At 43.2% G+C, this 21,495-nt stretch overlaps 1 protein-coding gene across 6 annotated transcripts in view; it reads left to right on the forward strand.

The window, feature by feature from the left end:
• The window catches only part of LOC102382677 (serum response factor-binding protein 1-like), a 134,514-nt gene that overhangs the window by 53,757 nt on the left and 59,262 nt on the right, over positions 1-21,495 (forward strand). For all 6 annotated transcript variants that reach the window (XM_025191407.1, XM_014525501.2, XM_025191410.1 and 3 more), the window contains exon 3: positions 3,814-3,886. In XM_025191407.1, coding sequence (XP_025047192.1) covers positions 3,814-3,886 — 73 coding nt within the window. The remainder of the gene's footprint in view (positions 1-3,813; positions 3,887-21,495) is intronic.

Raw genomic sequence — 21,495 nt, forward strand, 5'->3', positions numbered from 1 at the left:
TTGTTGGAATATAAGAGCATTGTTCCTTATTCTGCCCTGTGCTGCCACAGAAAATAGTCTGTCTCATAAGTACAACATAGAAATTGCCGTTTACTGGGTCAGACGACAGGTCCATCTTGCCCAGTGTCCTAGGTCATACAGTGGCAGACACTGGATGCCGAAAGGGAGAGTGAACAGGGTATGACCACTCCACTGTACGAATTCCACTTGGAGCCTCCAAAATTTAAGGTCCAAGAAGTTCTCATTCAGATGCTATAGACCTAACACCCCTGCTCAATACCTACTACTGAAGCTTTCCTCCAAGAATTTGTCCAATCCTTTTTTGAATCTAACTAAATTGTCAGCTTCCGTAACATCTTGTGGCAGTGAGTTTCACACTTTAACAAAACTAACAAAAGGGAGGGTTTTTTTTCACACTGTGCATAATTAGTCTCCATTCTCTTTGTAACCTCCCTCCAGGTATTTTGAAGATGATTATGAAATCTTGCCTCAGTTTTCTCCTTCAGTCGAAATAATAAATCTTTCAGGGTTTTTCCCTCTGTCGTGGGTCCAGTGCTGGGGGAGCAAAGTCACCCCTTAACAGTTGCCTGAACCTGCCTTGCATGCCTGCTCAGGATCCCGGCCTGTTGTCTCACCTGCCATGCTTTGCTGTTATAATTGGGCAAGGAGGCTCCACTGGGGAAGTGGGGGGCGCATTGTTTCAGGTCTCAGCTCCTTGTCTGGACCAAAGCCTCCCTGGCCTTGGCCAACTGTAGTTGGGTCCCTCCACCTGAGGTCCACTGTCCCAGGACCCTAGGCTCCTGGGTCTCAGCTCAGTTCTTTGTGGGCTCTGGGCCCCTTGGCCTTGGTCTTACCCCTCAGGGGCTCTGGGAGTGCTCTTGGCACCCTTCTTTGTGGCCTCCTCTGCACCTACAGCCACAACCCACTCCTCTGGTATTTAAACACAAACAAAAAGATATGAGCATCTGCTCTCAAACAAAAGGTTCCCTAGTCCTGGGTCAACACCTTATTGTGTCAGTGAGGTATAACACAAGGCCCCAAAATACTTATCTTCTGCTGCCTGGTGATACAGAGGCTTCCTTATAGCTTCCCTGCAGTTTGGAGTCCTTCCTCAGCCAGTCAGGCCCCTTTTCCCCCCTGGAAGTCTGTTTCTTGCAGCCTGCAAGGCCAGACCCCGTCCCTTGCCTCAGGCCCTGGGCTTTATATGCCCCTCCCTGGGTCAGCTGACCCACTACTTCTGCCCCAGGACTGTCGATCACTGGCCGCACCTGGGGTGGGCAACCGTGTTATTAAAGGGCCTTCTGCCAGTATCAGTTTGTCCAGGAGGCTGGAACCAGCCAGCTGATCACTGGCTTCCTATCTCTTTAACTAATGGGGTAGGGGCTCTATTACATGCTCATAAATCACGTTCATAAATCATAGCCTCTGATTGTTTGTCACGCCAATCTGTCCACATCCTTCTTGATCTGTGGTACTCAAAACTAGACAGCACTCCAGGTGAGGCCTCACTGCCAGATAGGAGCAGAAGAATCTCTTCCCTTGATTTGGAAGTGATGCTGCTATTATTATAGCATGGTATACTATTGGCTTTTTTTGGAATGAGCATGCTATTGACTCATATTCAGCTAATGATTCACTGTAACCCCTAATTTCTTTGCTACCGTACTGCAGAAAAGCCAATCGTTGCTCAGTTTCTCTTGTGCATGCAGTTGTTCTATCCCAGCTCCATAAGCTTTTCAAAGAGAATAGCCAATAGTTCTGAAGTTATCTCAGCTAGTTCATTCAGTACTTCAGGGTGCGTCCTATTAAGCTTAGTTCTCTTTACATCATCTAGTTTCTCTTAAGTAATGTCTAACCTGTTCTTTTAGTACTCTGAGCTGCTTATCTCTTCTGACCTTGCTGTCAACTGCACTTGTCATCTTATTTGTAAAGTCTAAAGTAAAAAAATCGTTAAATACTTCAGCTTTCTCCATATCATCCATTACTCAGTTGTCTTCTCACTTCTCATGTACTTGTTAGAATCCTTGTTACATCTGAAACCATTCTTTGACCTTCTGATTAAAAAAAAAAAAAAAAAAATCCCTGCATGCTCATGTGATACTCTTATACTCTTCCCTAGTATTATGGCCCAGTTTCCACTTTTCATAGGATTCCTTTTGAGTTTCAACTCAGTGTAGAGCTGACTATTTAGTCTGTCTGGCCTCCTGGTGCACTTCCTGTTCCTTTTTCACATTGACTAGGAACAGAAGTTACATACAAACTGGTTTAAGTGATCAGAAACCAGTTTACACCTGTAACAGTACAGAAATTCAGTGCACATAAACCGGTTTCAAAGTGGCCAAAATTGGTTTAAGATGGACCTGGTTGAATGTAGTATCAGATTTAACTGATTTAGGTCAAACCGGTTTAAGGAACTTCTGTCCCAGACCCCTTCCTGGTTTAACTTACTTTGTAGTCTCTCAGCATCTCGAGATGCTTTGCAGCGCTGGGCTGGGCTGGGCTGGGCTGGGCTGGGCTGGGCTGTCTGCCTGCTCCACTGGAGCAGGGTTGGCCCCACCCCTCTGCTCCCCAGCCAGAGCACTATCACTGCTCTGGCTGGCTGAGAAGGTGTGGGGGTGTGAGTGAGAAACCCTGCTTGGGACTGCAGCCCCTGCCAAGCTTTTTCCCACTCGGGGACGGGGGATATAGCCAGACCCTGGACTGACTCCTGAGGCAAAGGAGGAGGAATGGAGGGGGATTTAATCCCCCCTCCCTCTGCTCTCCCACCAGTACAGGACCCCAGCTGGGGTTTCCCTGGCAGGGATGCAGCAGCCCTACCAGGCTTTTCCCCCATGCTCGCTACTTGAATAGTGGGGACAGAGACGGGGGGGGGGGGGGGGGGGGGACATGCCAGGCCCCTGAGTTGAAGGTTGGGGAGGGAGGGGAATTTAATCCTCTCTCCCTCCCCCCTCACACCAGTACAGGCCCCTAGCCAGGATCTACTTGGCAGGGGCGCAGCAGCCTCTGCCAGGCTTTTCCCCACTCGCCAGTCGAGCGGCGGGGTCAAGCCTGGCAGGGGCTGCTGAGCTGCTGGCCGGAAAACCCCGGAGCTGCTGTCAGGAAGACCCTGGCTGGGGTCCCGTGGCGGTGGGAGAGGGGAGGGAAGGAAGATTAACCCCCCCCCTCCCCTTTTTCATTGGTTTTTAGCCTCAGGTTTTAAAATATTGGAATGAAATAATTTTATTGTACATTTTGCAGAGGAAGACAATGTGAAAGTTTGGTATTTAATTTTCAGCTCTATCACAACAAGTTATTTTGGAGATATTCTTGAATTCTCCTCCACTTAAGATTGTATTATTTCCTGTATAAGAGAACTTATAACTTAATTATGGTCTGCTTTAAACAAATTTCACTCAGTTTACTGCAAGTTAGTGGTTCAGCCCATCAACTGTTCTATGGTTTGACTGAGCTGTTATCTAACTTGCCCATCTTAGCTTTCACCAGATGCTGCTTTTAAGTCAGCAATGCACAGAGAAGATGCTACAGAATCTTCTGATGTAGAAAAAAAAATTAAAACCTTACCAAAATGTTGCAGCCAGATCTTAAAACTTCTCTGTGTATTTCATGTCTTCTGACAGCTGAGAATTTCTTATGTGTTTGTGTCAGAGTTGTTCATGTTGAATTTTTATGTGCAACAAAGTGAATGTGAGAATAGCAATGATCATATGATCATTATGACTTTTAGTTTGGTGGAAATAGTAACTATATATTTCTGTTGGGGAAATAATTGTATATCCACATGTTATTCAGTTAAATAGCATGTTTTATCTACAGGGGTTCAGAAGATGTGGTATTAAAGAACCAAAGGCGAGCACAGAGGTTAATAGAAGAAATCCATGCTATGAAGGTAATATCATATATACACATTTAAAATTTAGTGTCTCTTACTTTAGTAACACAAACCTTTGCCCATTTTCTTGGAATATGGTGTGAAAAGATTTACCTGCAATCTTTCCTAGGGCAGTTTGGCTGTGTATATTACTGTAGTGGAACAACTAAGAATATTTGCATATTTCCATGTTTGTTTAATATATCTGTCAAGATCTTAGACTAATTTGAATGTAAGACTTGCCAAGCTAAACTTTGTATTTATTTAGAAATGCTCTGTGCCCAAAGTTTTTACTGTAAGAGTTACAAGTATAGGAATTCAAATACATATGCTGTTCAGGATTGTGGATGGCAGTTTTTTTTTTTTTGACATCATATTCTCCTTACTGCCAAATCTATAAATTTTTGCATGGTGCTGTATTTTACTTTCAGCTTTAAAGCCGTATAGTAGCTGTTGAAATTCAAGTTGCAGCAGACTGACTAGAAATATTGAATCATGCTTTATTACTTTTTCTCTTTAGCCATTCTTTAGCATAATGTTCATGTCTTTTCAGTTCTCTTACTCTGAAATCTCATTTTATTTCTAGGAGCTGTTTTAAAGCAAAAATTTAACACAGCATTTGTGCAGATGATTGTACAAATTTTCATGGAACCTTTCTAAATTATGAATATTGTCTTGAATTACAAATTCCTACTTTCAGGTTTGAGCATAAGATGTCAATGCCAAGAAATCTATATTTTCATTTTAGATTATCATTAAACTTCCATTTTGCTTAGGTCATTTATCACAATGTCTTTGTGGCTGTCCTTCCTAATCTCTCAAGAGTCTCTAGGCTTTATATAATGCCAGGCAAAAATACAATATTTTTTGGAGTTTAATTGGAGTTATTTTTTTTTATTTAATTGGAGTTAGCTAGATGTGTTCCCTGTAACTCGTAATTGATTCAAAACCAGACAGTCTTAACAGATAAACAAGAAACAGAAAACATACCCAGCCTCTCCCATATAAGCAACTGAATGTTTATATAGGGCAACATTATAAAATGGAACAGCAATCAAAGAATGTGTCAGGTGAGTCATTTCAGAAGAATCGCATGCTTTTGAGCCCACCACGCAATGTTTTTTCAATTCAAAGTACAGTTCAAATTCCTTCAGTCTTCAACCTTGGAGGGGAGTTGAAAACAGAATGTAAGTGTTACTTTGAAATGTAGGAACCATAAAAAAAACTTCCCATGGAACTGTCAGTTGGGGGGGCAGAAGAAATAGTGTCATGCAAGTCATGCAGAGGAATGCCCAAACACGGTGAGTCGTTTACAGTGACTAGATAGTGCAAAAAAAAGTTGTGAATTCCCCTAGACAGTTACTTAAAAATGCATTATTACACAGATTGGGAAGCTGATATTAGCCTGTATGCTATTTTTCCTGGAGTAGATGCTTGAAGTCTATGCCAGATGGTTCTCTGGCATTCATTAATAGTTCAGAAATAATAAACAGAGAAAAGCAATAAACATGGTCATATTTTAACTATGCTAGTTAAGCCATTGGCCATCTTGCTTTAGAGATTTTCCTGCCCTATCTATTGGAAGCTGTAAAACTGAAGCTGTGGAATCAGGTAATTTATTAAACTGATCTGATCAGTGATTTAATAGCTAATGCTTTTTGGTGAACACAAGCACTATAGACTCTGTAGTTTGATTATAGGGGATTTTAAATATATTTTTAAAAGTTAACTTGCAGTAATTGCATTTGATGTAGATTTTTGCATTTCTCTCTAAACAACCAGAGCAATCGTATAGCTGTGCGTGTAGGTAAAGGTTGTAATGTAATGGAGGCCCATCAACTGAGGGGCTCCAGGCCACAGGAGTTCACCACCTCCTGTCAGCAGTGGTAGCTCCTGCAGTGTTGGTAGCATTCCTGGTGCTGCTTCCCCCTTTAAGCATTATTGGCTGTGGGGCGTGCAGCCAGCGCTGCCCCTGCTATGAGCCCCAGTGGATGCAGGATTCATAGCTGAGAGCCAGTGGAAGGGGAGCCCAGGATCATATTCCTGGGCTCCCCCTGCACCAATGATAAGGCGCAATGGGATCTTATGTGCAATCCCAGTTGCGCCTCCTGCCCTGCATATGTGGCAAGGCAGGAGGCATGATTGTGTGGATCATGCATTAGATCTCATCATGCCTTTACCTACACATGTAGAGAGGCGTTTAGTATATTTCCATCCACCAGTCTGGACTAATACTTCCCACAACACTTACTGCTATTGTCTAGAAGGAAATGTGACCTGCAACAAAGTTTTATATAACTTTTTACTGTCTGTGGAGAGGATTGGATTTCTTATTTTTTTCCTTCACACTCAAAAGTATAGTTTGGCCTGGTAGGAACAATTATGGCCGTGATTTTCATTCAGGGTCATGCAGTGATCCACTTGGGTGCCCTGAAATCCTTCAGGGATACCATGGGATACCATACAATATTAAGACTGCTGGTGTACAGATGTGTTGCACAATATAAACCCAAAGGTTTCAAATAAGAATCCATAGTGTTAAAAACATTTTGACCTGTTGTAGTCTTCTTGACTACAAGCAGTTGACTTGCTCTGGATATGCCCTTTTTTTGTGTTCCTCCCAGAGAGTCAAGACCACTTTTTCTGCACTGAGCGTAAGCTGGTGTCTGCCTTGGAGGACAAGATTGAAAGCAGAGTTATCCATATTGAATTTTATCAAGAAAAGTGAAGATAACCTGGACAGGAGTTACGGAGAGGCTAAAGGGAAAAGAGAAGTGGTAGCATGCGACTACTAGAAGAAGGAGGGCCCCCAGAATTTAAGAGAAACAAATTGAAGTCAGCAAACACTTTAAAGTACTCTGTGATGGAACAGCTGAGGAAAAGGCAAAGGTAAGGACATCGGTAGACAGCCCGAGGACTCAGCAGTCTAGAGTGCAGGACTTGCAGGGCCCCAGGGATAGGGAATCTAAGGCCATTTCCCCAATAATGAAGAGAAGAGTGGTGATGGTTGGTGGCTCCCTTCTGTGCAGGACAGAAGCACCAATTTGTCATCTGAATTTGGGGTCCTGGAAGGTGTGCTGTCTGCCTGGAGCCCAAATTCAGGATGTCATGAAGACTACTAGAGCTCATCCATCCCTCAGGCCACTACCCTTTCTTGCTTATCTCTGGAAGTATCCATGGAACAGGAATGACACTGAGCAGATCAGAGATGACTGTGAGGCTCTTGGCACTAGGGTTAAAGAGCTTGGAGCCCAAGTGATGTTCTCATCAATCCTCCCTACAGAAGACAAGGACACAAGTTGGGACCATTGTATCATAGAAGTAAACATGTGGTTGAGATGGTGGTGCCAACATGAAGTTTTGGATTCTTTGACAATGGGCAGATGATCTGGGGTGGAGGACTTCTATCAAGAGAAGGGATCTATTGGAACAGAACTGGAAGGAGTATCTTTGGGCATCCTCTAGCCAATCTCATAAGGAGGGCTTTAAACTAGGTTCCATAGGGGATGGTGAACAACAACAACAGAGCAAAGAATCCAGAGGGGAGAGGACTGGAAGAAGCAGCTCAATGATAGTAAAGAACAAGAAAGCCACAGGACAGCAATGAGTGTGCAAAAGGGAAACAAGTAGGTCAAAATGCAAAATATGTTTGATGTATGTATACAAATGTGAAAAATCTGGGAAATAAGCTGGAAGTCGCAGCCTGTAAAAAGAACCATGATCTGATTGGTATCACAGGACCTGGTGGGACAGCTTTTATTACTAAAATATCAACACTGAGGACTATGCTCTGTTTGGAAGGACAAGGTTGGGAGAAAAGTTGATGGTATAGCCTTGCATGTGTTTTTGACATACGTTTGTTACCTGGTTTGGGAGGAATAAGATAGCTAATCAGAATATATTTGGGTGAAAGGTGAAAGATGTAGCACAAATATAATGGTGGGGATTTATTATAAATCACAAAGTCAGGGAGTGGAGGTGGATGAGACACTCTTCAAGGAGGTGACAAAATGATCCATCCAGAAGCTATGAGACTGGTACTGATGGGAGTCTTTAATTTTTCTGGACGTCTGCTGGAAGAACAGTATACCCAAAAACAAAATGTCAGGCCATTGTCAGTTCCTAACCTGTGCAGAGGACAGCTTTCTATTCCAGAAGGTTGAGCATATAACTGAGGGAATCATGTCCTGGATCTTGTCCTGACCAATAGAGAAGAACTGGTGGAGAATGTGAAGAAGATAGAAAATTTGGGAGGAAGTGATCACTGTATGATAGAATTCCAGTTCCTGAAATTGGAGAAGCATGAGGTCAGCAAACTAGGACACTAGATGTCAAAAAAGGCTGATTTCAACCAACTAAAGGAGTTAATAGGTGTGGTGCCATGAGAAGACGTACTGAAGGATAAATGTACCTAGGAGGGTTGGAAGCTTCTAAAGGGCACAGCATTGGGAACCCAACAGGAAACTCTTCTGATGGAAGTTCAAGAAAATAGTAAGAGACCAATGTGACTGCACAAAGGAGCTTCTGGGACATCTCAAATGCAAAAGGAAAGTATACAGGCAATGGAAAAGGGCAGGTAACAAGGAAACATACCAGCAAATAGCAAGAACAAAATCAGGAAGGCAAAGATAAAGTATGAGGTGCACTGGTGAGGTGGGTTCAGGAAGGCAAGAAGAGGTTCTATAAGTATGATATGGTCAAGAAAAGACCAAGAAAACTTTGGGTCCAAAAATAGGCTGCAACCAGAAGCCTAATAAAAAGTATTTGGATAAAGCAGAGGACAAGCTGAGGGATGAGATAGCAGAGACCATTGGAGAGCTTTTGATGCGTCTGAATGAATTCAAGTCAGCAGAGCCTGATGAACTTCATTCTACAGTATTGAAGAAGCTGGCAGAGAAGATCTCTGAGCACTTGGCAGTGCTATTCAGGAGCTTTTGAGAGATGAGTTGAAGCAGTAGAAGCCTGGAAACAAGTCAACATAGTGGCCCTCTTTGAGCAAATGCAAAAAGGAGGACCTGGGAACTACAGACCAGTTAGCCTTTTCTCAATACGCAGGAAGCTACTGGATCATATCCAAAGGAAGTCCATATACAAGCATCTGGAGGAGGAAAGGCTGATCACAAGTGTACAGCCTGGTTTTGCTAAGAACAAATTGTGTCAAACTTGTTTTTCATCTTTGACAAGGTAACTACTTGGGTGGCTAAAGGGGATGCTGTGGATATATAGTGTATCTGGACTTCAGCAAGACTTTTGACAAGGTCCCACATGACCACCTGATAAACAAACTGGAGAACTGTGGGCTAGATAAAATTACTATAAAATGGATAGAAATTCAGCTCAATAGCTGCAAGCAAAGGATAATGGATCCAAATAGATCCACACCAAATGGCAGGAGATTTTGGGTAGAGTCTCACAGTGGTCTGTTGTGGTCCCAGTGCTGTTCAACATGCTTATTAATGATTTGGATGCTGAGAATGAGAGCTACTTGAGCAAGTCTGCCGGCAACACGACACTGGGAAAGATTGCGAAGATGTAGAAGGATCTTGACAGATTGGAAAACTAGGCTGGAGTTAACAGAATTAAGTTCATTGCTGACAAATGCAAGGTGGGACACATCAGGAAGAATCTTCAAAAACACAAATACAAAATCAGTAACACCTGGTTGGATGGCAGCACTACGGAGAAAGTTCTGGGAGTCTTTATAGATCACAGACTCAGTATGAGTTTACAGGGTGATAAAGCTGCACAAAGGGCAGATGCAGTTTTGGTATACATGAACAGAAGCATTGGATGCAAGACGCTGGAAGCAACAATGCCTTTCAATTCTGCGCTGGTCAGACCTCACCTAGAGTATTGTATGCAGTTTTGGGGCTCTACCTCATTAAAATGCTGTGGAAAAGTTAGGGTCCAGAGGTGGGCAACCAAAACGATGGAAGGCTTGGAAAACAAGTCGTACAGGGAGAGGTTGAAGAAGCTAGGTATGCTTAACTTGTGGAAAAGGCACTTGAGAGGACATCTTCAAACACCTGAAGGTCTGCCATAAAGAAGAGGGAAAACACTTTTTTTTTCTTTTGTTGCAGTGAGTAGGACATAGACCAATGGCTTGAAGTAGCATGAAAATAGGTTCAGATTGAATATCAGGAAAAACTTAGTGAAAATTGTGAACTCTTCATCATTGGAAGAGTGTTCAAGAGGTTGGATAGGCATTGGTCAGGACCAATCTCTGAATAGCTGTGCCTCATGATCTCTGAGTAGCTGTGCCTATGTGTGTTCTGCAGTTGTTTTTTCCCATGTCTCTGAGCTTTGCTGGTTGCCTCATAGGGCTGGAAGGCTATATTGTCCCATCTCGCTGCTGTGTGTCATGGTTTTCTTTCTTGGTTTTGTTTTGGGTTTTTTTGATGTTAAAACCTTATTTAGAGGCCTTGAGTAATGGGTGCATCCAAGGCTGAGGATTATGACTGGGATGGAGATAGTCTATTCTCTGTGGCTGCAGGGGACAGGACTAGGAGCCATGTCTTCAAGATGCAACAGAAGAAATGTAAGTTGTAGATTAGGAAGAACTTTCTGACTATGGGAATGATCAAGCATTGGAACAGGTTCACTAGAAAAGTTATGGGATCTCTATCCCTGGAAGTTTTCAAGAACAGGTTAGACAAACTCTTAGCTGGGGTGGTTTGGTCAGGGGTAATTGTACTTTGGGTAGGGAGCCAATTTAGATGACCTCATGAGGTCTCTTCCAGCCCTGGCTTCCTATGATCCTATGATAGTTAAATACAATGGCATGCATTAATACAGCATGTGTATGCCTAGTCGTATTTCAATAAACAATGTTTTACACAAGCTTAGCTAGGTTTTACTCACTTTCAGTTCTTGATTCTCTTTTTAAAATGTATGCTATTAATAAATGTGTGAGCAGAGCGTGCTCTGTAATTTGGAATCCAGCTCTGTAGATTGATTTGTTCAACCTCAAAAACTAATTAAAGCTCTACTGACTATGACTGCTTTAGGTGGTTGTGCTGATGGTCTTTTGAAAAATGGGCTATTTGAATTAAGGCATACGTTGCTATCCATGTGAAGCTTTTTGAAGCTGTCTATTGCTTCCCTTCTGGCTTTGCTTCACTTTTTGCATTATTTAATGTTCTTTTCCATTTTCTTCTTTGCTTCTAATTTCACTTTACCTTCAAGATCTTCTGCTCAGACTTCTTCACCTGTCACTTTGGCATACCTAAACATGCAGTTGAACAGCTTAATTCATTAGAGTCCCTTCTTAGCTGCCAGGTAAAAATATGTACAGAATGTATTTTGGATTGCATCTCTATGCAGCCATGTCTGAGGAATACAGCAAGGCTAAGGGAAAAAAAATCTAAAGAGGGTAAGGGCAAAGAAAGGAAACTTAAAAGGGAAAAAACATAAGAGTATCCAAAAAAAATTAGCCAGTTTAGAACCTAGAAAGCAAATATGCTTTAATTTCTAGAGATTATCTATACTTAATTGACCTTACATTTAATAGGCCTTCATCTGTTTTTAGCACCTGCATTTTGTAATTGACCAGATCTTGCATATTTGCATTCTGGCCATTGCTGCTTTCTGAAATTTTGTTTTCACTTGTGACCTATGCATGTCATTTAAACATTTTAGTTTTTCCTTGCCTGACCTGTCTGCTGATTTAGGCTTCCACCATTCAACTGGGGGAGATTTGCAGTAGCTCTGCACTTTTCAGGACCAGAGCCTTCACATAAGGAATGTAATTAAGTGTTAACAACTAAAGTTTGTTTGAGATTTTTGTGTTTGTACTACCTCAAAAATTCTCTCCAGATATACAGTTTTTAAATTAGTCTTTATTTAATTTGAAGAGAGTAATAACATTTCACATGAACATTCAAACAAATCTTAATATAGTGTAGTACTAGGGTTGAATTTGAAACCTAAATATTGCCCTGAACCTATGGTGGTTTTGAATATATATATATATATATATAACAAGGCAGCAGTGATTCTGAAGCCTTTTTTCTTTTTTTCTTTATTTCTTCCTCTTCTTTTCTGGCTATTCACACATCCACCACTGCCACCACTGCACTTACTTCCCTAGGAATTTTCCACTTTTGTAAAATGAAAAAGAGAGACTACATGTAATCTCTGAGATGAGTTTACAACCTTCCAGATTTAATGATAACATTGTTTCTTAATACCATGTCAGACAATAAAGAGTACCTTTCAACATCCTAATTTTATTGTCATTGTGTTGTGTTAGGGATAGTTACCTCATCCCCAAAGATGAACAAATATTCTGCTACCTTAAGATTTATCTACTTTTTTAAAAGTTATTTTATTTAATAGCCATTGGTTAAACAATGGTATTTATGTTGAAACCTGAGAGTTTTTCTACTGACTGGTGTAGGGAGGAACATTTTTACTTACAGCAAGTTTGTTCATAGAATAAATTACCTGACTAGTTTGGAACCACATTTTGGTCCTTGGTGTTTGCATATATCTTTTTAGAAATGCTGGAGAATTAAAGAAGGGGTTACTACTGCAGATACCTGTCAAAGAGAAGTACTACTATTTCAGTTTTCAAACAATAGGCATTTTCTTCTTTATGGGGGAAATGATAGTAGTTAAAATTCCAGTTACGTGGATGCAAGAACTGGGTTAATTGTTTGCAGGAGTTTTCAGAGCTATTGGACTAGAACACTGTTTTTGGATTCCTCTGACTTCACTTTGCCAGAACTATATAAACCATGGAGAAGGCAGAAAGAACAGAATGATCCTTGCTTGCCTTTCATTTTTAAGTGATTTACTTTTTTAGACAAAAGTGACGAACTGGTAAGAGAGATGTTTTTAAAATAGTCTGTCAATATGGATTATTGTTATAATATGCAGAATAGTTATTTTCCTGTTTTAAAATGTAATATGTAACAACATAGCTTTCATTACACAGAAATGTCTGGAGATAAAACTCATCAGAACATAGGTAGCTTATCTCTTGAATCTTCAGCTTTTTAGCAGAAATTGAGACACAAAGCATTAATGATTTTACATACCTGCAGAACAGGTAACACAATAACATGTACACACATTGTGTAACTGCAGTTTTGGATGGCACTGGTTTAGGTTTCCCTTTTTATCCCTGAATATTTTCTTTTAAAAATATCAGTTCGTTAAGGTAGGTAGATGTTGCCTCTTACCCAGAGTTATCTGATGAAGGATTATCTGTAATACAGTCCAGTCAATTGACCAGTCAAATATCAGTCAAATTTGTAAAACATTGCCAATAGGTCCAAATAATACACAGGAAAAAACACAAATTTTCCAGTAAGAAATGTGTCAAAAACAAATTTTAAAATCATATTTCTGTTAAGAAAACTACAGAAAAAGTAGGGGGGGGTTGTAAAATTGCTAAAATCTTTGACCGGCCAGAAAATATGCAGTCATTTGACTGCTCAGTTGACAATATTTGACCAGTCAATTTACCATCTTGCCAACCCTAATCTGTATTGGAGAAATGGGAGAAAGGTAAAGGCTCCTTCTTTATCCAAAAAGAGAAATATATGAGTTCAAGTTACTGTCACTGAGCATTAGTTAATGAGGAATCATCAATAGCAAGATGATAGCTCAAATGAAAAATATGGAGTTCTCCATTTTCCCCAAATGTTATTGGAAGCAATAGACTTAATACAGTTATTTCATAGGCTATGTTCTGTACTCAGTATTGCAAAATGCTTTAGGTAGTCAATAGGATAAATAGAAAAAGGTTTTAAGATGAGATTTAAAAATAAAAAATAAATTAGGGAGAGACAACAAAGAGAAGATTTCAAGAATGAACAAGGCTGTGGTTTGAGAGACATAGACTCAAGTCATCTTTTCAAGTTTTTGACAGCCAACCTTGCATGTAGAGTAGTGCGAACAGCAAGCTTGAAACTCAGGATTGATTTAATATCTCTTGGCTTGGGAACAGAATTAAGTTCTGAGTTCATGAAAGCAATGGTGGAGTCACTGACATGACAGAGAAAAGACCTCTTGTCTGAAAGGAGTAGATCACTGTGGGCAGTCATATAAGCAAGAGTTGTTGCTCTTCTTCCATTGTTTACTTGATTTGGTTTCTGGTGTGTGGGTTGCATGTAGGGGTCAAGGGAAGAGGTTGTTTGTTTGTTTGTTTTCATTGACAAAGATTGTTTATCCTTATTATTATAATTTCTTGTAACAGTAGCTTTTCCTTTGGCTTGATTCTTCCACCTCTGTAGCCTAGGTTTTAGTTGTTTGACTGCAAATAATTGTCTTAGAGCTGTGACTGACATTCTTTGTTGCTGTTTTGCTTTAGTTTTCTATTGCTTCCCGGGATACATTTCCAACAAAAACATGTTGCATATTTTGCTTCATACAAGGCACCACAAGTTTCCATGTTGGTAGTATGAAAGGATATGTTAAAAGTTTTTGGAAATATCAGTGAAAACATTTTAGAGCCAAGATTCATTATCAGCCTCGGATAGATGAACCTTTTAAAACCTGATAGTGTAGCAATTGTCTGAGTCTGAAATTGTAAAGCATCAAAACCTTTATAAGCATTCTTGTTGGCTCTAAATGCCAAAGCACATTTTTACATAAGCTTTGGAAAATTCACAAATTGAACTAAAAAGTACTGCTTCTTGCCAGTTAAACTTATGCTAAGTATGATATCCTCAAATCTGGGAGTGAGTGTCTCCTTTTGATTTGTGGGGGTGTTTTTGTTTTTGAGAATGTGTCTGTGTTCCAGTTTCTCTGGACTCTTACCCAGTATTTTATTTTGGTTTCACACAACTGTCTTCACAAGACACTTATATGTGTACATTTGTGCTTTGAACCTCTACTGATTTCCCTGTCTTGGGGGTCAAAGGTAGATCTCTGGGTTTCTATCAGAAAGGCTCTAAGTTCCCTCCTTTTGTAGCAAGAACATAGTTAGAGCCTGGGTATTGGAACTTGTATTTTGCTAGCTCTCCGGTGTCAACCCACAGGTACCTAGACCTGTATTTTCCAGCTATGACGTCTTCTTGCTTCCTATGCCTCAGAAGCTACCTGTTAGTTTCTATGCACATGACTGATGATTATTGACCTTTTATTTCACAAGGCCTGTAGTGTTTCTTCTGTACTTGAGTTATCTCAGCCAAATAGTACAGGAGATGTCATCCAGCCTTGCTGGCTGGAGGATTACACTTGATGAGAGCACAGCAAGGAACATGGTAAGCACCCACATTACGCCCTGGTGGAGATTGAGTGGGTTACTATCTAATGAAAAGAGTGTATTCGGAACCTTAAGAGCTTCCACTGAAAGGTAGATATAGCAGTAACAAGTCTGCTTCCCACTTACCTGCTCTTTTTTTTATGAAGTGTTTGATTTGATTCTCACCATGAGCTCATAGTCATGCAAGATGGATTTCTGATTAGATATTGTTTGATCTTTACATTTGGGAGGAAATTCTGGCATTGAAGGGGCAAAAGAGGTGGGGTGTTGACATGTCATGGAACATGCCACACAGTTGGAAGAAATAAGGATGCCCCTATCATCGATCCATTAGAGAATAACCCTGGAGGACAGCCCAGAAGGAAGAATTGCTAGAGCCAGCAGTTGCAGACAGGTAGGTGACATCCCCATCTTTGTTACAGGGGAAGCTACAGCCTAACTGGAAGATGCTTCCTGGTTATAACCAACAAAAATTTTATGAAGGACAGTGAGGTGTTATTAGCTTCATTTAAGGTTTAAAACTATTTGGATGCCCTGACCTTTACCAAGTGGCAGTTGAACAAGGGGAAACAGGACTACCTTTGAATTATTTGTGCTAAGTTGGAATTGATTAGCAAAGGAAAAAAGAGAATCTAAGGTGAGAATTCAGGCCTAATGTGCATGAGTACATATTTCAGCATATGCTGCTATTTGTAATGGTCTAACTATTAGATTCTTGCAGAGAAACACCATTACTAGTGTTAAATTATCATCCCAGAAAGCTTAGATTGGCCATAATAAGGCTGTGTAGAAGCATTCATTTCAGAAGAGGAAGCAGTACAGGTGTTCAGTCTGCAACTGCCCCCTCTCCCCTGTTCCTTGTGCCTTCCCAAGGCCTGGGTGATCCCAGTCTGGGAAAAGTAAGGGTTGCTGTAGTCCTTCCATTCCTGGGGGGAGGAGGAGAGGGGGCTGGAGCAGTTAAGAAAAGCCGCCTGCCCACTTTGTACTCTGGGGACTCCAAAATGAAATGCAGCAAGGGGATGGTGCTTCTTCCCCTAAACAGACTGAGCCTCACACCAAAGCTCCCTCGCCACACTCTGGGACTCGGTAGTTAATAAATTTCAATCAGTGGCTTTATAATGTATAAAACAGGGAACTTGCTTCCCCCGCCCCCATGGACAAACCTCACCCTCACCCCCTACTCACTACTACCATTCCCTGGGCTTGGCAAAACCTTGTAATGCTGCTGGCTTTAGTTTCCTGGAGAGGAGGGGTCCTAGATGATCATGAAAGAAGGAAACGGCTCAATGGCCTACAAAACGAAATGCAAGGCACTTTTGTTTGCAGACCAAATGATTGCTTGAGATAACAATGAAGGAAGGGTGAGTTGGGACCTGGGGAGAGAGAAAGCAGAGAGAGGATGGAATCATCAGGCAGTATTTCAAGCACAACCAGAAAATGAGGGAGCAAAGCCAAGCAGAGTAGGAAGACTGGTTTTTGTGGCTGTACATCCTGCAGCTTCCAGCACTTGCAACAGTCCCGCTACCAGTAACCATAGAATTTCTTTTATTCTTACCACATTCTGCAGCAGCAGGTACTTCAGGATTTGTATGGGCTATGACCCACTTAAAAAAAAACTGGAATGGTCACATATTCCCTATTCACTTTTTTCCTGTACAACCAGAAGAAGGAAAGCAATTGCATTTCTAACATACAGTTCCACTTTCTGTAGTGTTCACATGTGTGTTAACAGTCTCATACATTACATTTTTAATGTGATTTAAAACTATTTTACAAGGCTTTTCAAACTACTGTTTTAGCTTGTTAATAAAATTGATTTGATTATGTGACACGTTGGCATGTGAGTACGTGGGGTAGAAAGGAAATATTAGGAAATCGTATCTTGTTTTTATTATGCCAAATCAATGGCAGATATACCATATATTCTAGAACAATACACAGCATTGTGTTCTCTTAGGCTGTCATATTTTTTATGCCTGCCATGTTATGGTGCAGGTACATATGTGACAAAACCCTGCTTATTTCCCTTGCTTAACTGCATTCATTCCTAATGATGACAAGTTCACTTCTTATTGCCTGCAACCAGTAGCATCTTAAAACCATTTGTGGTTAAGATTCTTTGCCTTAGATTTTGTGCAGTGTGCTGCAGTATGGATTGCAACACCCATATTAGTCTTAAATAGGTTTTGTAGGCAGGGCTATCTTGCCTTCAACCAGCCATAATCAGATAGATGTGTCCTCTCCAAATCAGTGGGCACAGATGCACCACCATTAAAGATCATGTTATTTTGATGGTCTCAGAACCCTTATCTAAAAAAAGTAGGTACCAAATATCTTCAGTACCCTGGCATCATATTGTTGTTCACTAACAATCTTTGATCTACAAGAACTACCTAATCCATTAGTATCCTTTGTGGTTTGTATGGGCATGTGTTGTTCTGGTGGTTTGGGGTTTGTTTGTTTTTTTAAACATAAACGGCAGGTAAGCATTAGGGCTGTGCGAAGCTTCAGTAGCTGATTCGATTTGAAGGAGATTCGGCCCGATTCGGCGGCTGAACTTCCGAATTGAATCGAGAGACCTATTAAAAGTTCCGTATTGAACTGAAGCCCCCGAATCTATTTGGAAAATATTTGGAGATTCAGAAGGCAGACATGCAAGAAACAGAAACTGAAAAGAGGGACGGGGAGGAGGGGGTGGAAAGACTCCTCTGATATCGACATCTGTAGCTGGCCAGTGACGGTTCCCCTACAATTACAGTGTTCTGGGGCAGGGATGTAGAAGCAACATATAAGGCTGTGTGTGAACTCATATGTGTGCCTTTTGTCAGCGGTCTGTCTGTCTGTCTGTCTGTCTGTTGCACCAGCAACGTCTGAAGGGTTCTGGCTTAGTAGTAGGTAGTCTCTTGCCACCAAGTTCTATCCAATCCTTTCCTATTTACCCTTGCATACAGTCCCTATTGTTATCTATTCCTTTCATCTTATTCTTCCCCTAAAATCCTCTTATTTGTTCTTGTTAGCCTGTCTTTTTTTTTTTTCCTCCCCACAAAAACAAATCTGTGTTTTCCCTGACAGTGTGTCATCACTATGCAGGAAAGCACAACATATCTATTACGCATGTTACACACAGATACACACATTTTGCAGCACATCATGAAGCGCACTGTAAAGGCAGATGCCAGGTCTTCTGGCCAGGGAGGGAGAGGGGGCAGAGGTAGGACTGCAAGCCCCTCCCCCCACCCCCATATATATAGACGCATCCTCTTTCCTGGCAGCGAGGAATCTACTGCTGCTAGTGGGAGCAAGGAGGTGGGAGCTGTGTCTGCACCTGCAGCACCACCAGTAACACCATGAACCACAACCAGCAGCAGTATGACATTCTCCACTCCAGTTTCAGTTGCCAGCGTGAGCCTTCCAGTGCCAGAAGAGGAGCTGGATCTGAAAGCAGGGGACCTGAGTGCCATAGCCAAAGAAATTCTGGGGAAGGAGGGGGAATCTGAGCTTGTGCTCCACACCCCTCAAAGTTCCCCTAGAGCAGGGGTGGGCAAAATGCAGCCTGCAGGCCAGATGCGGCCCACCAGGCCATTCTATCCGGCCCGTGGGAACCCCTAAAAAATTTAGAAAATTAATATTAATCCGCCCCTGGCTGCCTATCATGTGGCCCTCAATGGCTTGCCAAAACTCAGTAAGTGGCCCTCCGCCCAAAATAATTTCCTGCCCCTGCTCTAGAGGCAGGTCTCCTTCTCCAGAAGGTGCCTCAGAGGAGGTTGTGGAGGCAGGTGGCTCAGTTCCTCCTATTGTTGTGCCTCTGCCTGCTGAGGAGGGAGAAGAAGGTGGGTAGTGTAGTGTGAGATCATTTTGAGGTGGCAGATGATCCCAGGTATGCTGCCTGCCAGCATTGACGAAAGCAGATCAGCTGGGGTAAGGACAAGAAACATTTCACCTCTACAGTGATGCTGCTGCATTTCAGGAGGTAGTACCCCCTTGCCCTTGTTCCTCCTCAGCCTGGCACCAGTGGGAGCGTGCCCAAAGGGAAGTCCCCCTCGCACTTCAAAGCCCCCATCCCCAAGAAGCAGGAGAGGCAGGCCACCCAGGACCAGTGGGGGAAAGGTGGAGACAAAGAGGGGCGCATTCCCAAGGTGAGTGAGATCACCCAGATCATTGGGAAGATGCTTGCTGTGGATGGCTCGCCCTTCTCCTTTGTTGAGTGTCCAGGGTTCAGACGGCTTGTGGCACTCATGGCCCCGTCGTAGTGCACCACCTTTAGTAGGAAGGTGGTGCCCTCCCTATATGAGGCATCCAGGGAGTACTTGAGGGCAGAGCTGTAGAAGGCAGGGCCGCAGGCAGCTTTACACTTCACCCTAGATATCTGGAGCAGCTGGGGTGGAGATCATGCCTACCTCTCCTTCACAGGGCACTGGTGAGATCAGCCAGGGCATCGGTGGGCTCTCCTTTAAGCAGAGGTGATGGATGAGTCCCACAGGCCAACGGAGATCATGGTGGTCATGAACCACATAGTGCCAGAGGCTTTTTGGGCAGGCTAAGCTCACCCACAGTTTCATGGTCACTGACAACAGGGCCAGTATGGTCAAGGCAGTGGGTGATGCCAACTTCATTGGCATCTGCTGTGTGGCACACAAATTCCACCTCATAGTCAGGGACACCTTGGAGGGGAACAGGGCTACCGGTGATGGAGCCATCACTACCATGACCAGCCAGTTCATTTCAAAATGCAGAAAGGTGGCAGGCTACTTCCACCCGAGCATCAAGAGGGGCAAGATGCTGCAGGAGAGACAGGCAGAGCTGAGCATCCCACAGCACAAAATCATGCAGGATGTGGAGATTCGGTGGAACTCCACATACCTGATGCTTGAAAGACTGGTGGAGCAACAGAAGGCCATCCATGAGATGGCCTTGCTCGGGGAGATTGGGATAAGTGCCCCCCTTAACAAAACTGAGTGGGACACCATCTCCCAGAGCTTGGTGGTCCTCAAGCCATTCCTCGAGGCCACCGAGAGCCTCAGCACTGGCGGTGCCCTCCTTAGCCCAGGTGATCCCCATAGTGAAGGAGATTGAGAATCAAATGAAGAAGTTCTAGGGATCAGTGTTCCAAACCACTTTCATCAGAGGTGCAGGCACTGGTGAAGCAGCTGAAGGAGGGCATCACAAAACAGCTGGATCCATTGCAGTCCAATACGGTCCATGTGCTGGTGGACATGTACGACCCAAGGGTAAAGGGGAGCATCTGCAGCAGCAAAACCCTCTATCACTGGATAGAGGTGCTGGTGAAGAGAGTCAGGGAGGCAGAAGGGTGGAGGCGGAGGGATGTGAAAGAGGGGGGATCCACTGTCCCATGCCAGCACTCCAAGCACCAGGCAATCTCCTCCACCACAGCTGCTACCAATGTTGGCCACGGGTATGGCTTCAATGTTGGGGTCCAGAGGCACCAGACCCCACCATCCAGCAGGTAATGCGGAGGCTTCGGTGGCTACCTATCTTGCTGAGGAAGTGGAACTGCTGCAATGCAACCCCTTGGCCTATTGGGCAACCTGCAACCAGATGTAGCAGGATCTGCCCATGGTTGCTTGGCAGCACCTATTCTGTCCTCCAACTAGTGTTCCGAGTGAGAGGGTGTTCAGCATTGTTGGGGACTTTGTGACACCACCACTGCACCTCCTTGGATCCTGGTTTAGTGGAGCAGCTGGTGTTCCTGAAAGTCTCCAAGCTCCACATGCAGATGCAGTGAGTGCCACCCTCCTCACTCCGCACTTATTGTCTTTCTTTAGTTGCTTTCACAACCATTTAATGCCCTGCTGTCAGAGCTGGAGGCGGCAGTTTAGTTTTTCACCAGCAAGCAGGGGAAGAACATCTCCCTGCTTAGTTCCTGTGCCAGGACAAACTTGGAGGTATGGGCTGGGGCTATGAGGAAGGAGGCGGCCCCAGGTCCCAGGCATGACATAAAACTGTACCCTGCTGGGGTGGGCAGGCATGGTGGGACTGCTAGTGGTGCAGCAGCACCAGGAAATGCCAGGACCGCAAACCTCCCTGGTGAAAGGCGGGTAGGAGGCACCTGATAACCTCCAGTCACTGCATGCATGCATGCATGCACAGTCATGGCTAGGGAAAGCCCAGACCTGTAAGATTTTGAGAGGCCTGAGGCTTACTGGTTGCAGTGGAGTTGTGAGGGTGAGAACAGGTAGGCATCCCAGATCTGACCTGAAGTACTTTCGACTGGTCCATGCTGGGGCCAAGACCCAAAGGGGGAGGGCATCGAAGGGCTAGGAGCCCACTGTGAGGACTGCCCAGAGCAAGAGGCTCGGGATTCTGACTGATCTGAAGGAGAGGCCAGGGCGTAAAGGGGAGCCAAAGGTCCCAGAGAGGGGACCATAGCTAAAGGGGTGATGGATGCAATCTG

This window comes from Alligator sinensis, unplaced genomic scaffold (genome assembly GCF_000455745.1).
Source record: "Alligator sinensis unplaced genomic scaffold, ASM45574v1 scaffold1199_1, whole genome shotgun sequence".
Classification (NCBI taxonomy): Eukaryota; Metazoa; Chordata; order Crocodylia; family Alligatoridae; genus Alligator; species Alligator sinensis.